Source organism: Camelina sativa, chromosome 2, assembly GCF_000633955.1.
Source record: "Camelina sativa cultivar DH55 chromosome 2, Cs, whole genome shotgun sequence".
Classification (NCBI taxonomy): Eukaryota; Viridiplantae; Streptophyta; class Magnoliopsida; order Brassicales; family Brassicaceae; genus Camelina; species Camelina sativa.
In genome coordinates, this window is record NC_025686.1 from 11,594,776 (window position 1) to 11,610,689 (window position 15,914).

The 15,914-nt window shown below is 35.2% G+C and overlaps 2 protein-coding genes across 2 annotated transcripts; one reads left to right on the plus strand and one right to left on the minus strand.

Moving 5' to 3' along the window:
• Window positions 6,583-8,100, plus strand: LOC104722316 (uncharacterized protein At4g06744). Its single transcript, XM_010440464.2, has one exon. It carries the CDS (start codon window positions 6,761-6,763, stop codon window positions 7,982-7,984), a length of 1,224 nt encoding a protein of 407 aa, XP_010438766.1. The 5' UTR covers window positions 6,583-6,760; the 3' UTR covers window positions 7,985-8,100.
• LOC104722325 (protein EI24 homolog) lies at window positions 12,136-15,151 on the minus strand. The gene is made up of 11 exons (XM_010440476.1): window positions 14,968-15,151; window positions 14,807-14,872; window positions 14,407-14,548; window positions 14,197-14,249; window positions 13,812-13,934; window positions 13,647-13,710; window positions 13,462-13,547; window positions 13,305-13,387; window positions 13,148-13,224; window positions 12,903-13,018; window positions 12,136-12,637 (listed from the first exon to the last, which is right to left on the minus strand). The coding sequence occupies exons 1-11, from the start codon at window positions 15,057-15,059 to the stop codon at window positions 12,571-12,573; spliced, it is 969 nt and encodes a 322-aa protein (XP_010438778.1). The 5' UTR covers window positions 15,060-15,151; the 3' UTR covers window positions 12,136-12,570.

Here is a 15,914-nt window from a genome sequence, read left to right on the forward strand (position 1 = left end):
TAGCCCTAGTTTATTTCGCTATTTAAAGGCTCTAGCCTACATTGTAATATCCATTCTAATAGAATCTCACTTTTCTCTCATTATTCTCTTTGTTCATCACAAACTCTCAACCCTATTACATCTATCAATTCCGCTTAAACTAACAATCATCTAAGATATTAGAAAATGTGGGCCAGTCCTCAGGTGTTTGAATCATCGCTACTAGTTATGCACTGTCCGGCTCATATTTTTAAGGGTATTTTGAATAAAGTTTTGGAAAGAATGTATTTTTGAAATGTAATTTTAAAATTTTCACCAAAAGTAAAAATGTATTCATTTATTTTAGTTCTAATTATAAAATTTTAAATGTTCAAAAATATTTTAAAAGTTCCTTTATATTATACATTATAAAATATTTATTTTGTTTATTTATTATTAATCATAAATAAATTATAAAGTTAAGAGTTAAAGTACTACTTTACAATTAAAAAGTTCAACTATAATATTAAGAGTCAAAAGTTAGCTGAACCAAGACGGAGTAACCGGAAGCACGATTGGAACCCAATGACCGATCGAATATCAACCACCGAGGTGGAAAACTGCGTGTACGGGTTGGGTACGGTGAAGACCGACCAGTGCTGAGAAATGTCGGGCCAGTGCCGAGAAGTGTTAGGCCAAGTGTCGAGAAATGTCGACGAGTGCCGAGAGAAATCGAGAAGAGCCGGTACGGATCGAGAGTGCCAAGAGAAATTGAGAAGTGCCGAGAGAAATCAAGAAATTCCGAGAGAAATCAAGAAGTGCCGAGAGAGATCGAGAGGAGCCGGTATGGATCGAGAAATGCCGAGAGAGGTCGAGAAGTGCCGAGAAAGACCAAGAGTGCCGAGGAGCGCCGAAGCGGTTGTGGTCGAGGACCGAGTTTTGCCAGCGAGCTGACACCGGTCCGGATTTTAAGGATGTTGTCGGCGGCGCAAAAGAGATTCTTATTTTTGCAATCAGCCAATAAGAACTCATGCAAAACTAAAATCCAATCATTGTGTCTTTGAAAAACACAAAAGTAGGACACAATCATTATGTTCCTAAGTGTTGGCCAATGAAGTTGTGCAAGGTGGGAGACAAGAGAGAGATTTTATTCTCTTTGTTTTTGCCAAGGAGGAAGAAGAAGAATCTTGGAAAACTTGGAGGCCAAGTGTTCGCCAAAAGAGAGAGAGGAGGAGGATCAAGCATGTGCACGCCATGCATTGGTGAGTTGCACCGCCCATCTCATCTATAAAAGGGATGCCATCCTTCTCATTTCCACCACTTAGCTCAAAAAGAAAGAAAAGAAAAATCTCTCTAAGTCTTGCTCTCTCTCAAGAAGAGTAAGACATTCTCGAAGCAAGGAGGTGCTGTCGAAGTGAGAAGCCGTCAAGGTGAAGGAGTCGTTGTTGGTGCGAAGGAGAGACCTGTTTGATCCGCGGTGCTGTGAAGTCCGGAAGTCAATCTGCTAACCGCTGTGAATTCTTTGGTCATTTGTGTGTTGTGTGAGTCATGTGGTTTATTAGATCCATGGTAGATTGTGTGGGGTGAAGCACGGGTCCTATGGACCGTGTACGTACCCATTGCTTGCTGCATTTAGTCTAGGTTCATGTTAGAACTAGTTAGATGTTGCATGCGTAATTAGTAGGATTCATGCTAGATTAATGTTTAAATGCACATAGAATTATGCTAGGAATCACCATGCATGATGAGAATTGATGAGAAGTGAACTGCATAATTTCATGATGAACTTGATGCATGTTAGCAATTTGGCTTGCTTAAAACTTGGTAAAGGACTTGCATGTTAGTGAGAACTAATATGATTTTTATTTGCAATAAATTCTTGCTTAAAAATCGGGTAGATTAGTTGCATGCATGTAGAACAATCTAGGTTGCTTGAATTTTAGTTCTTGCTGCTTGTAAATTGTTGTGTGAAATTCTTGCTTGATTTGCTTGCTTGTTTGCTTGACTTCTTCCTTGAATTGTGGTGTGGTAGTACTAATCTCTTAGTGTTTTACTAACCTTTGAGTTGTAGTACTTGTCTTAGCTAGTCTCTTGAATAATATGGGTTATTTTTCTCGAGTCGTAGCTAGGATAGAGTGGTCGATCTTCTGTTCCAAAAAATGTTGATTGTCTCGCGGGGAGTTCCCGGTGACCACTCACGCGGGACAATGTCATGTCTAGTTGGCCTCTAGAATGACCGCTACTAGACGTTGTATTTTGTTGGGGCTCATGCTGGTTATCTGGGTGGTTTCAGCATGGGAATTGTTGTGGAATGGAACAGATTATCGACGGGCCCATAGGAGAAAGAGTCTAGAGTATGCGAGTAACCATTGTAATATTTTAGTCGTCTTTGTTGTTGTCGTGGTTGTAAAGAGTCTAGAGTAACCAAGTAACCCTTGTCTTACTTTAGGTCGTCTTTAGTGTCGAGAGAGAGAAGTCTAGGTTGATCGAGTCAAGTCTTGTCTGATCTAACCTTTGCTTGCTTGTTTGTTGATGTTGCTTCCGCTATCGTTTCTGTTGCGTAGCTTTGATTGCGTGATTTGCTTGTTTCCTTCCTTGTTTGGGGTAGTCAGGGTGGAAAAGTAGAATGCATGTTAGGGAGGGGTACCCAGGCTCACTGAGTAATCTTAGATTACTCATGTTGTAGTTTCTCGTGTGTGTGCAGGGAGCTTATTTGAGAGTAGAGCCGGAGCAAACGTAGGGTACCAGATAGGGTTGATTGTTGTGTGTTGTTTTTACAAAACCCTATAATTTTCCAAGATGTATTCTATGAATTTTTCCGACTATATATGTATATTGCTTGATAAACTTATTTTCAATGTAATAATTTATTAAGTAATATAATTCGGTTTTTTTTTGGGGGAAACATGGCAAGTTGGATTTGATACATTTGCCTTGTCCGGGCCAACACAACGCGCCAGGGCCGCGAGGGTTGCAAAGCCTAAGCGAACCTCAGCCGCGGGCGGAGTCGCGTCCAGGAGGACTGGTCGGGAAGCTGCAGCTTTCGTCCCTCGGCCGGACCACCCGGGTGCGATCTCCCACACTGTGGCGCTCCGGAGGCGTCAGTGCCCTCGTCCGGGGCATAGGGCGGTTCGGGGGCGTTACAGTCATACTTAACTCGACTTGTGTTGGGTAAATCAGACATTAAGAACGAGAATGAAATCAAGGAGGAAACAAAATAACCAAAACCTTAAACATTAAACAGAACTTTAAACTCGTAAATCTATACCAGCATCTCTCTCTGCATTCCCCAAATCGATTTTATGAACCCTAATTTTGTTTTACAAAAGAAGAGATTGACTTTATCGGGTTTTGGTTGAAGAAGATTGGGTTTGTGTCGTTTTTTAGAGTGTAAAACAGCATGATTTTTGAAGTCTGTGATGTTTTTCAAGAGAAGCAAAACGGCTGCCACGTCATCGATACAGGAAAGGGCTCTGTTACATTTTTAAACGGTTTAACCAGCTTCCACGTCATCAATACGAGAAAGGGCTATATTGCGGGTGACTTTAGAGTTTGTAGGATTGACCTGCAATGTCTTGACATGGAGGGTTATCTTGCCAAAAAAAACTATTTGGAGGGTTTTTTTGCATAAAACCCTTTTGAAAAGTGACATAGAGAAAGGGATATTTTTGAAAATGACTAAATTCTAAATCTTAAACCTCAAATACTAAATTCTACCCCCTAAAAACTATATCCTAAATGTAAAGTAGAGAACTCAGACCTAACAAAAAAAATCTAAAAGTTAATTTAACTTATCTTAATTGTGTAAAAGAGGACAAAAATGAAAATATAAAAAAAGGTATTTTTGAAAAGGAGTATCTCAACAAAGGCATTTCTAAAAAATTCGCTACAAACTATGTCTTTCTAGAAAGTATTTAATTTTATTTAGGAAAGATAATTTTAGAATTAAAATAAGTTAAATAAAAATTATTTGGTTAAAAAAAACATTAACTTTTCTCTCTCACTTCTTATTTTGATTAAAGAAACATTAATTTTTCTCTCTCTCTCTCTTCTTATTTATACACAAAATTATATCATTCGATTGATGTAGCCACCTAAGACCTAACCTCGAGGGTTTTTCCTCGGACAACCTCCGGGTCGTTCTCTTTTAATTTCTCTTCTCCTTCTTTCTGAGTCTGGTCCGAGTTGTTTTTCAGACTTTTTATTTTCAGGATTTCTGACCTTAGTGAGGGTCACTACAATGACGGTGGTAAATATGGGATCCCGGCAGTTTGTTACTATGGTGAAAGGAAAAAGCTTGAACCTTCTTTTACAAGGAAAAACCCAGGAAGGCTCTTCTACACATGTCAAAGTAGAGAGGTAAGTTTCTATAAAATTTGTTTAAATTGTTTAGACTGGTTGAATTATTGTGATACTGAGGTTGAACTGTGGGTAATTATTTCATAAAGTGTGGTTTAAATATTTATGTGTAGGATAGGGACTATCACATTTTTAAATGGTGGGATGAAGCTATGATGGAGGAACTAAAGTCAGTGAAGCAAGATACTCTTGGCTATCCTAGTTTGAATCAAATGTGTGAAACACTTCAGGTCCAAAAAAAGGAGATTGCTCACCTCTATGATCTCCAATTGGAAAATCAAATGGAGTTGGGAAGGCTTATGGCGTTGATTGCAAACAAAAGTGATGGAATAACTATGGAGTTGAGTTGAAGAATGTGTTTGTTGCGGCTTTGGTTCTACTAGCAATGATGACCTATTTGTTTAAGTAGATTAGAGGGTCTTCAATAAATTTAGAAGACTCATTTGTAGTACTTTGGGGATGTAGTTTAAGTGTTTAACAAACAGTTTTAAAGTGTTTAACAAACGGTTGCAGAATTATGTGTGTGTTAGTTTATGATATTTGGTTTAGTCACATGTATTTTGGTCTAAAACAATGACAATTTGGAATGGTCTAGAGTTTTTACAAGATAACAAACCCATGATTTAAACATAAAGGTTTAACACAAATGAACTCATACGTTTAACATAAAGGTTTGACAGTTTGAGAATGATGCTTAAAACACACAAAAATAAGGTTTGACGATGCTTAAAAACACACAAAAAACAGACACGATTCTTCAACTCATTTCTTCTTTCCACGGCCATGTGAAAGCTCCATTTTTTTCGTTCCCTAGCTTGATACAGACTGCTTGGTAGTATAGTGTTGTCTCGTGCATCAGTCGCGGACCTCCCTACCTGAATGTAGTCGTCACCAGTTACAGGGCTGGTGAATACACCATAACCTTCCTGCAACAATCACAAGACAACATCAGTTTTTTTTTTTGTTTTTTTTGTCAAACAAAACAGTCCAGTACTAAGAATCAACAAACAAAAAGTTGGAAAATCTTACTTTTGGTAGATACATGGGCCATGTGTCATACAAAGGCAGTCTCTTAGGAGTTGGTTGAGAAGATAATGCATCATCATGCTGAATTTTCCGAGGTCTTCCAGGACGTCATTTTGAAAGTGCAGATGAAAGGGTTGGAAGATCTTCTTCAGCTGGACTTTCTAGACGAAGTTCAAAAGTTGTGGCTGTATTTGCAAGTGGTTGTGACGATGATGCACACTCTAAGTTCAGAAGATGTTGGAGTGTTCATCATTCTAGACGAAAACTACAACAAATCCATATCAGAATGATGAACACTAACATCTCGCAGCATCTCTCTCAGTTTCCCCCAAATCGATTTTATGAACCCTAATTTTGTTTTACAAAAGAAGAGATCGACTTTATCGGGTTTTGGTTGAAGAAGATTGGGTTTGTATTGTTTTTTGGAGTGTAAAACAACATGATTTTTGAAGTTTGTGTCATTTTTAAGAGAAGCAAAACAGCGTCGTTTTGATCTCCGTTACGTTTTTAAACGGGTTAAACGGCTGCCACATCATCGATACGGGAAAGAGCTAAATTGTGGGTGACTTTAGAGTTTGTAGGATTGACCTGTAATGTCTTGACATGGAGGGTTATCTTGCAAAAAAAAACTACTTGGAAGGTTTTTTTGCACAAAACCTTTTTCAAAAATACATTTTTATGTTGTCAATTTTCAAAAATACTCATTTTCTATGTATAAAATAACTAAATTTTAAGCGCTAAACTCAAAATACTAAACATAATCCCTCAAAACTATATCATAAATGTAATATAGAGAAACCAAACCTAAAAAAAATTATAAAATTAATTTAACATAATGTAATTGTGTAAAAGAGGGTTAAAATGAAAATATTCAAAAAGGGTATTTTTGAAAAAGGTATCCCAAATTAGTTATTTCTAACAAATTCTCATTTTTTGTGCATTTTCAATAATACTCATTTTTGAAAAGTGACATAAGAAAAGGGGTATTTTTGAAAATCCCTCAAGTTTATATTTAGTTCCAAGTGAACTGAGTAGAAACTAAAAATATAGGGTGATTTGAGTTGAAAGGCTATATACTACATGTGGATTGCTACACGCAACTTTATAGTAGTTGTGTTTGATACTTTGTTTAGAGAAAGAGACATATACTACTTGGGCAGGTGGGATTGTTTTTTTTTTTTTTTTGGTTAAAGTGTAAAAGAGATTGTTATCATTTTTATATTTTACTTCCCAATGATTTATCAATTTTTATAACGTTTTTCTATGTCATGAACCTGGTGAGTAGTATCTCAAGAACCTATTCAGTATTCAGTATTCACATAAAAGACAGAAAACAAAAACTAGTGAGGCATAAATAATAAACACTAGAACTTCCACTTCTCTTTGATCGCCGACACATTTTGGTTCAGTGGCAAAGATGAAGAATCCTTTGCTTTTGGCTCTTTTCCTTGTTTGCACCATCGCTTTACCCGATAAAAGCAGCAGAGAAACCCAACAATTAACCAACGGTGGCCTCACCGGCGCGAGGCAAGAGATACTCTCTTTCTTAGACCAAAGACTTGCTGTGGTGTACCCAGTGATCCAGAGATTCAAGTCACTCATCACTCTCGACCCTTATAAAGTAACCCAGACATGGACTGGTTCAGACATCTGCAGTTATAGAGGCTTTCACTGTGACAATCCTCCGGACAACAAAACCGCAGTCACTGTCGCTTCCATTGATTTCAATGGCTTTCAGCTCTCTGCTCCCTCTATTGAAGGATTTATCGATCAGTTTCCTGACTTGGCTCTGTTTCATGTTAACTCGAACAACTTTGGAGGTACCGTGCCTTCCAAGATCGTCAACCTCAAGTACCTCTACGAACTCGACATCAGCAACAATAGATTCACCGGTCAGTTTCCGACAGCCGTAGTTGGTATGTCCGGTTTGACATTTCTTGACATCCGTTTCAACTCTTTCTCCGGTTCAGTCCCTCCACAAATTCTCGGTCAAAACCTCGACGTTCTCTTCATCAATGACAACGGCTTTACTGCAAGCCTACCAGAGGTACCAAGTGATGGTACAGCACATATTCTATACTTAACTTTAGCAAACAACAAGTTCAATGGTCCTCTCCCAAGAAGCATCCTAAGATCAATGTCAACGTTAACCGAAGTACTCTTCTTGAATAACGATTTCACGGGTTGTATCCCTTACGAGATCGGGTTCCTCACGGGAGCATCAGTGATTGACATTGGTGGAAACAAGCTCACAGGTCCTCTACCGCTTTCCCTAATGTGTCTGGAGAAAGTAGAACAACTCAATTTTGCTGGGAATCTCTTGTTCGGGGCCATCCCGGAGGCGGTATGCATGGTGCTCCGGGACAATCTTGTCAACTTATCGTTGTCTGATAACTATTTCACGCACGTAGGGCCTTGGTGTAGGGGTTTACTTGACAGAGGTGTACTTGACGTTAGTAACAATTGCATTCCTTTCTTCCCAGGACAAAGATCAATGCAAGAATGTGCCGAGTTTTTTGTCAAACCTAAGAAGTACTACTGTCCTCACATGTGGTACCATAGTTTTTTCTCTTGCAGATATTCCCATATATCTTCTTCCTCTTCTAATGCTTTCATGCCCATGGTAGCTCCCTCACCTTAATATTTATCATCATCAGTGTATTAATCATTCTCATTGTGTAATGAAAAATAATCGAATTATGTTTCGACCAAGACAATTATAGTAACGGAAGGGCCATATTGGTGTTTGTGTTGCAAGGTGTATAAACTTACTTTGTGGTAGCTAGTATGCAGTGCTGTGCAAAGGTCCATAGAAGCCTAAGGCAAATAATAAAAAATGTAGCTTCTTACATTCTATTTTTGAGAAATTTTTATCTTACTTTTGGTATATAGAAAAGGAAATATTGTTCATTTTCAAAACACATTCCTAAAAAGCAAGATTTAGTAGCTAATGCATAAGAAAAACAAACAATTTTTTTCATAAATGTAAATGATATAAGTTTTGTTTCCAAAAAAAATCCTATAACATTACATAAAAATGAATGTTCAGCCTAAGTTAGGAAAAAATGTGGCCTATTATTTATGTTATTTCTGTGTGGCCTAAGGCAAATGCCTTTTTTAATACACTAAGGCACGGCTCTGCTAGTATGGTTTCCATGTACCCGAATGAAATAATTCGTTCCATCTTCTGTCATGTCCTATAAGTTCATAACATACTCATGAGTCATGAGTACTCATGATAAGAACTAAAAAGATAAGGTCAGTGTTAGACTTAAAAGCACGGCCACTACGATTTCCTCTCTAATGTTATGCACGTTTCTATCATGATCTTAGGATCACTTCCAGCTTCTTTAAACCTTTCTTATGATTTCATTTGTTGAATGTGCACTACATCTACAAGGATAGCAATTATTAAAAATAGTGAAATGTTTAACAAAGCGGTACTTAAAATATAACTAGTTTTATAAGAAACAGTGTAAAATCTTAATGATTCATTTTCCTTATATTGGGTGGTAATGTAAGTAGTCCCACTACGGGACCATCATATAAATTATGTGGAGTGGGCACCATTCCTCCACGTCTATTGCATTTGATGGGTTAATCGTACCAAAAAGTTAAAGAAAGATGATTGATGTAAAAAATAAAAATAAATAAAGAGAGATGAGAAGAGGTGACCCCATTCCTACCGAACCCATTGACATTTTCTATGGACTACTACTATACTAGAACTCCTGAAAAGAATTAATAGTCTAAACAAAATCGATTCCAATCATATAATTTGCGTCCAGCTAAGAAAAGGCTTGTCGTTGTCGTACATAGGAAAAACTGTTTAACTAAGTTCTTGCTCTCGCTATGTACAGTATAAATGATTCTCGAAAAAAAATTGAGTTAACTTTTTCTTTAACAGTTTTGTATGTGCAGTACGTAGAGTTTGGGCGTTGACCAACATTAGGTGGATCGACACCAAATGTTTGATGCGATGGAAATTGCGATGAGTGCTGATCGACACCATGTGAAAATGCCAACCGACACCAAAGCAAAAATGGTATAGTCGAGTGGTGGTATCAACCAGACACTAGGAGGATGTGGAATGGTGATCTTACTTTCGTATGTAACAACTATCTAAACAAGAAGTTCGTATAAATTAAATTGTCGTTTGTCAAGTAAAGAAATATTAGCAAGCATTAACAACCAAATTTGTTATGTTCACAAAGCAACATCAACTGTCGTTAGCTAAGGATACTTGGCCCATGTAGGATAGATCTATTGATTAAAAACACTTTTGGTGTCATGATAAAATCAGTTAAGGGCAGTTGCTTCAATGGCCAAATTAAACCAAGCAAGAAACATAATATTAGATAAGAACTATATGGTACAATCTCATATGAATCTTACCATGCATCTACAAAATTATCCCAAACCCGAACCCAAACCCAAAGATAAAAGAGGCATTTTCAAAAATAACTTATTTTCTATGTCACTTTTTTAAATTATCCTTTTATGTTGTCTATTTTCAAAAAAATACATTTTTTATATACAAAATTACTAAATTATAAGATTTAAATCTCAAATACAAAACTCTACCGCTTAAAACTATACCATAAATTTAAAAAGAATCCAAACATAAATGAAATCTATAAAACTTAATTTAAAATATTATAATTATAATTGTGTAAAAAAGGGCAAACATGAAAATATTCAAAAAAATGTATTTTTGAAAAGGTGTATCTCAAAAAGTATATTTCTAACAAATCTATATCAACATTTTTGAAGTACATTTTGGTTTATGCCCTTTAAATTTTACTTATTTAATTTTTTTTACAACATTAACCCCTAAAACAATTCCATAAATAACATTGCAGAGAAACTCAAATACTAAACTTTCTTAAATTGACCAACATTTGTTAATTTTATTGCCATAAAATCTTAACAACATCTATACATTCCGGTTTTTCCAAAAAAAACTCTACCCATTAAAATTTTAACCCATTAAAACTCCAAAACAATTTTTATGGATGCTAGAATCTCTCAAATTTAAATGATATACAACAGATTTTCCTTAACAAAAGTTTACAATATTCATAATTATATTAACATTAATAAATTTCTTAAACCAAAAATCTAATTATAAAATGTCACATTAAATATGTTGAAAACCCCCATGTAATTTTGTTTATTTTTTATTTTTTGAGGAATTACCAAAAAATTAAAATTCTATTGGAAAAAATATGCTAATTTGGTAAAAAAAATTAACATAATTAAACTTGATAAAAAAAACTTATTTTGATTAATTTTTTTACGCAAAAACTTATTTTGATTTTGGTGAGACGGGTTGGCATTAATCCCATATAGGGAGTTAAGTAAAATTGTTTTTTTAAAACACTTTTAGATGTGTACCAGGAGATAAATGTATTACTAGACTATACATGTACCACTCGAGTTAAAACCTTGAAAACACTACGGAGGTGTATTCAAAACAGAATTTGGGAGGATTTAAGATATTCTGGATTTTAGGAGATTTACAGTGAGTTTTTAAGGTAGTTTGATGGATTTATTATTATTTTCTATTTTTGAAAAAAAAAATACTTTGTGATTTGATGAGATTTTGTGAGACTTAAGTGGGTTTTTAAGAGATTCTCAAGTCCAAACGAGAGGTGTTCATATATCTTAACACAAAGAATACATTGAACATATTCATATGTATAGAGGTTGGTTTTTGGTGTTTTGGCAATTTGATCCGAACAAACACCACCGTAATTTGCATCATGAAGCATTTATTTAATCTCGAGAGTATATATACCTAACAACTAACCCTAATAAAATAAAATAAAACAAGATGTGAAACCCATAATTAACACACAAGAAAAACAGAGAAAAGAGAAGAGAGAGAGCCTAGAAACGAGAGAGGAGAAGAGAAAAGAGAAAAGTAGAGAGAGAGCCCAGAATTTTGCAATTCCTAATTTGTTTTTTTTTTAAATCAATCCTTCAAAAACACCCTCTAAAAGGTGAGATTTTTTAAGTAGGATTTTCTTTACAAAAATGTACCCAAAGTCTCACACAATCACTATTATGTTTAAAAAAAAAAAAAAAGAATTTGGTTTTGAATAACAATAGATTTGTTATGATTTTTGCAAATTGTTGATTGAATAAGAGTGGATTGTGAGTGATTTTGAATGATTTTTAACAAATTTCATATTCAATAACAGTGGATTTGAGATATGATTTTAAAATCATAGTTGAATAATAGGGTATTTTTAAAAAATCACAAATCCTCCCAAATTCTGTTTTGAATACATCCCCTACAAAAATCCTATACTTTGAATACTTATATCAAATAGTTGTAAAATTTTATAATTTACAAAATTAATAAAACAATAATAAAATAACAAATAAATATAATATAAATTTTTAAATTTTTAAAATTAAAATATTGTACACCGCGGGTTAAATCCTAGTTATGATTATTAAAACTACTTACACATATATAAAACAATTTCTCTAACTGGCCGAAAAGTTATACTTATAAAAGAGGAGCCCTAAGAATCAATGGAAAAATAAAACTAAATTAAAACGCATACGGATGGTAAAAACTAAAAACATATACCAATCGGTTATTTTTGTATTTTGAACCGATTGATCATCGTGTTATGGCTCTTTTTCACTAAACGTTTAAATAGACCATTTCCAACTCTAAAGTTCTTCATTTTACTCTAGCAAATGTTAAAATCTGTAAAGACTCGATAATAAAAATACTCAAAAACCGGTAATATAAGAGATAAATTACTATGATGCTAATCTTTCCAAATTCACTCAGACTTTTTTATGCTTTTAGGACTCAATTATAAAAATTATCTCTTGAAACACTCGTTCATATGTTTTTGGCGTTACCGCAACACTAAACAACCTTCACTTGCACGTATGACCGGAGAACACTTTGTATCTTAAGTGGACAAGTAAAACGAATGAAAACTATATTCTGAACTTTTAGGATTCTATTAGTGTACTTATATCTTGAATCTTGCTTTCTTCATGTCAGTTGCTTTGGAGTTTTGCAGGAGCATGTCGGCCATGAGCGTCAGATGACCATACCTCAAAGCCGCACCGAAATTGTTGAAGCATGAGTCTGTACTTGATAATGTCACCAAGAAGACCGTATGACACAAATGCAAATAATCTTCTGACTGGCCTCGCAGACTGAGAGATGCAGCGATAATGTTTTAGCTTCATTCAGCCTGTCTTTTCATGTTGCATCTGGTGCGGGGACTCCAACCGGAAGATAGACAATGCCAACATCCTAAAATTCCAGATATTATTTGCAACTAAAGCCTTAAGTTTCAGCCAATGAATAAATCAAGAAGCTGATAAAATAATGATCCCATGTAGTGTGTATATTTATCCTCATGGAAACATCACAAACGTGTTTTGTGCAGCAAATAATGAGGATTATTTCCTAAGGTATTCGGATTTGGATCTACTTATTCATACTTTTTACTTGGACCAGTAGAAATTTTAGGATTTTGAAGCTTTAGCATCAGAGACTGAGAGAGAAATTGGCTTACGAGAGAGTATCAGCTGCATAGAAAATTGGAAGCCTCCATAAACCTGCACACTTCCACGTTCTTCTCGGGGCCAGAATAGATTTTTCAGGTCCTGATCCTGTAGCAGTTAAAACAAACTGCAGACATAATACATTCTGTTAACACTGATTATTATGTTAAGATACAGCAGTCAAGAGAGTGAAAGAGACAAGAATAAAATGTCTGATGCAGAGTTATTGACTTATTTTCAAGCAAACATCATTTACCAATGGAAACAAGATGGCCATAAGTGCTCCGCTGACAAGAGGCGAGAGAAAGAAAATAGCCAACACGCAGGGACTTCCTGAAAACAGAACAAAAGCCAGAATAAGGATTTCTTTATGTCAATGTTGCCAAAGGAACCAATACAGTAGAAAAGACTACCAAAACCAGCAAAGAAGGCCCAGTTAGATTCAAAGAAGTCCAGCCTTTTCTCCAGAGGAATCCCCGAGAAGTTCCACTTATATCTGCAATGAGAACCTGGAATTCGTGAGTTTCTAAAGACTAACTAACTCACCATTGATGAGATATGACAACTTACTCGTAACAATAGTAGGCATACATCCATGAAAGAAGTAAGAAATTCAATATCTTCCCGATGTATGGTATAATACCAACAACATAAACCTGTTTTGTAAAACCCATTAGGTTATCACATCTGTTACCATATCCAAATGAAGAAACATATTAAAGTCAATGGACCTTTACAAAGGAAAAACCATTTACCTCAAGAAAAAAAAATGTCAAGAGAAGCATGGAATACACCTGCTCTCCTATACCGATCATCACCCTGGAAACGAATCACACAGCAAAAGGATTTTGGCTTAACACCTACAAACAGTTTTTTATTTTATTTTTTGGTTTTGATATAGTGACAAAGTAGACCAGTACCCTCCAAGACCAGAATTTGCCAAGTTCTGTGACGTTGGAGCTTCACCTTGTCTTAATGCTTCTGCTGAACTTAAGTCAGATTTCTCCATTGCCTCGAATCCAAGCTTTGCAATATCGTTGTACCTGAAAATTAGATGGTCCTCATGACTCGATGTTCACGGAAAAAGAAAAGAGATGAAAACGAGAACTCTAAACTAACATAATGGAAAAGTATGTTAATTTGATTTCGATTGGCAATACTAAGCTCGTGAAGGACTAAAGGTACAAGATTGCAACAGCTAATTCTATTTGTGAGTTGATTGATGTTCAATTTTTGTCACAATTCTGAGAGACGGAAAACAAGGAAACAAAAGGTATGACTAAAATAGAGGTGCAAGAAGTCTACCAGATGTTACTCAAGATGAAGCTGAGCATGTACAGAGGATAGAACCAAAAAACCTGCAGCCAAAGAAAGAGCATTCTTTCTAAGTCAGATAACCAAAAAAAAAAAAAAAAACTGTGATATTGTTCGTAAGACTGGTGATCAAAAACAAAAGACAAAAAAAAAACTCCAACAAGAAGGCTCTTCAAATCTCAATGTAAACAGGAAACTTACATAAAAGAGCTGCAAAAGTCCACCACGTAGAAAGGCGTAAAATCCACCATACGAACAAAATTCTTGAGAAGTGACCGGAGAGCACTGATCAGGTAATATCCACCAAAGGGCTGGATCAATAAACCACTTAAACAGACCTAAACTGCACCAATTCTCAAAAATAAAAACCAAAGGTAAGCTTAAAATATCGAATTGTGCAAATTACTATTCATAAAAAAAAAGCTATATGCTTTTAATCAAGTCTCTCTAGTAAGATTGACCCTATCTCATCCCAGAATCCAATTCTTCTTTCTCTGGATCATAAAGTCTTCGTCTTCTCAAGAGAAATCGAATGATTTTCATGCAATCAAAACAAAAGGCAAAATAGACCGTAAAGATGAATTTTTTTTTTTTTTTTTACCTTCCTAAGAAAATCAAACCATTCAAAAGAAAACACTGTCCAGTTCGTAATAGGAGCTTTCTCGACCTAACCACCAAATCAAAAACCAAACGTATGTAAGATGATTGAATTTTTAAGTATCCCAATTATGATCAGGAAACGAATCAGAATGACAGAGGAACCTGTGACAGAGAATGACAACACGGTGAAGAGAACAAGCTTCTCGGAAACCCTCAAGCCATAGAACCAACACCTGCTTCGATTTAGGTATCATCTGGTCAATCAAAGGCTTCGGGGGTTTCAATTGTCGACTACGGAAGAGATTGAGAGAAGTTGAATCAGACAAGCAACAATAATTAGGTTTGGTTTTATATACTTCCTCCGTTTCGGTTTTAGCGAAAACAGGCCTATTAAAAAATAGTTATTTTTAAAAAATTTAACCAATCATAAACAAGTCTATATAATATTAAATATAAATCTAATCTAAAAGTTGCATAGAAAGTTGAAACATCCAATCTTATGAAACAAAAATATTTCTCTAAAAATCCTATATTATGAAACTGAGGGAGTATTAAAAAAAAAAGTTATAAGGTGGGTTTATTAATTTAGATGTAATTTATAAACAATTTTTAAAACTACAATAGGTGTGAATGGTTGCAGCGGTTGGATAGACAAATCCATCTGCGGATCAGACCGCTTTTTATTTACCATTTATTATGTGTAGTCCGCATTGGTGCGGTCTACAGAAAATAGAAACAAAATCGCAGCAGACCAACTGCGGACCGCTTTTTCTTACAAATAGAGTTAGACCGCAGCGGTCTGTTGTCCACACTTAAAACAGAGCGGTCTGACCGCAGACGGATTTATCTGCCCTGACCTTAGTTACCATTCAGATCCAATAGTTCAGTGCAGAACAACATATTTAAAAAAAAAAAAAAAAAAAAAAAAAAAAAGCAAAACTCCTAATAATAATCCATCTATTTTTTATTTTATTTAAAGGTTTGATATTTAATATTTCTGGTTCAAAAAATAATATCCAAACTAATCAAAATATGCAATTTAATCTTTAGAAAAGTAAATATTGATATACATACTCGTATTTTCATAACAAAAATATTCTGATTTTACT

Coding starts and splice junctions, on each gene's coding strand:
- LOC104722316 (XM_010440464.2), top strand. CDS start 6,761: ATGAAGAATCCTTTGCTTTTGGCTCTTTTCCTTGTTTGCACCATCGCT.
- LOC104722325 (XM_010440476.1), bottom strand. CDS start 15,059: ATGATACCTAAATCGAAGCAGGTGTTGGTTCTATGGCTTGAGGGTTTC. Junction 13,935..14,196: donor TTCATCTTGAGTAACATCTG/GTAGACTTCTTG, acceptor TCTAATTTTCAG/GTACAACGATATTGCAAAGC. Junction 13,388..13,461: donor TATGCCTACTATTGTTACGA/GTAAGTTGTCAT, acceptor TTCTCATTGCAG/ATATAAGTGGAACTTCTCGG.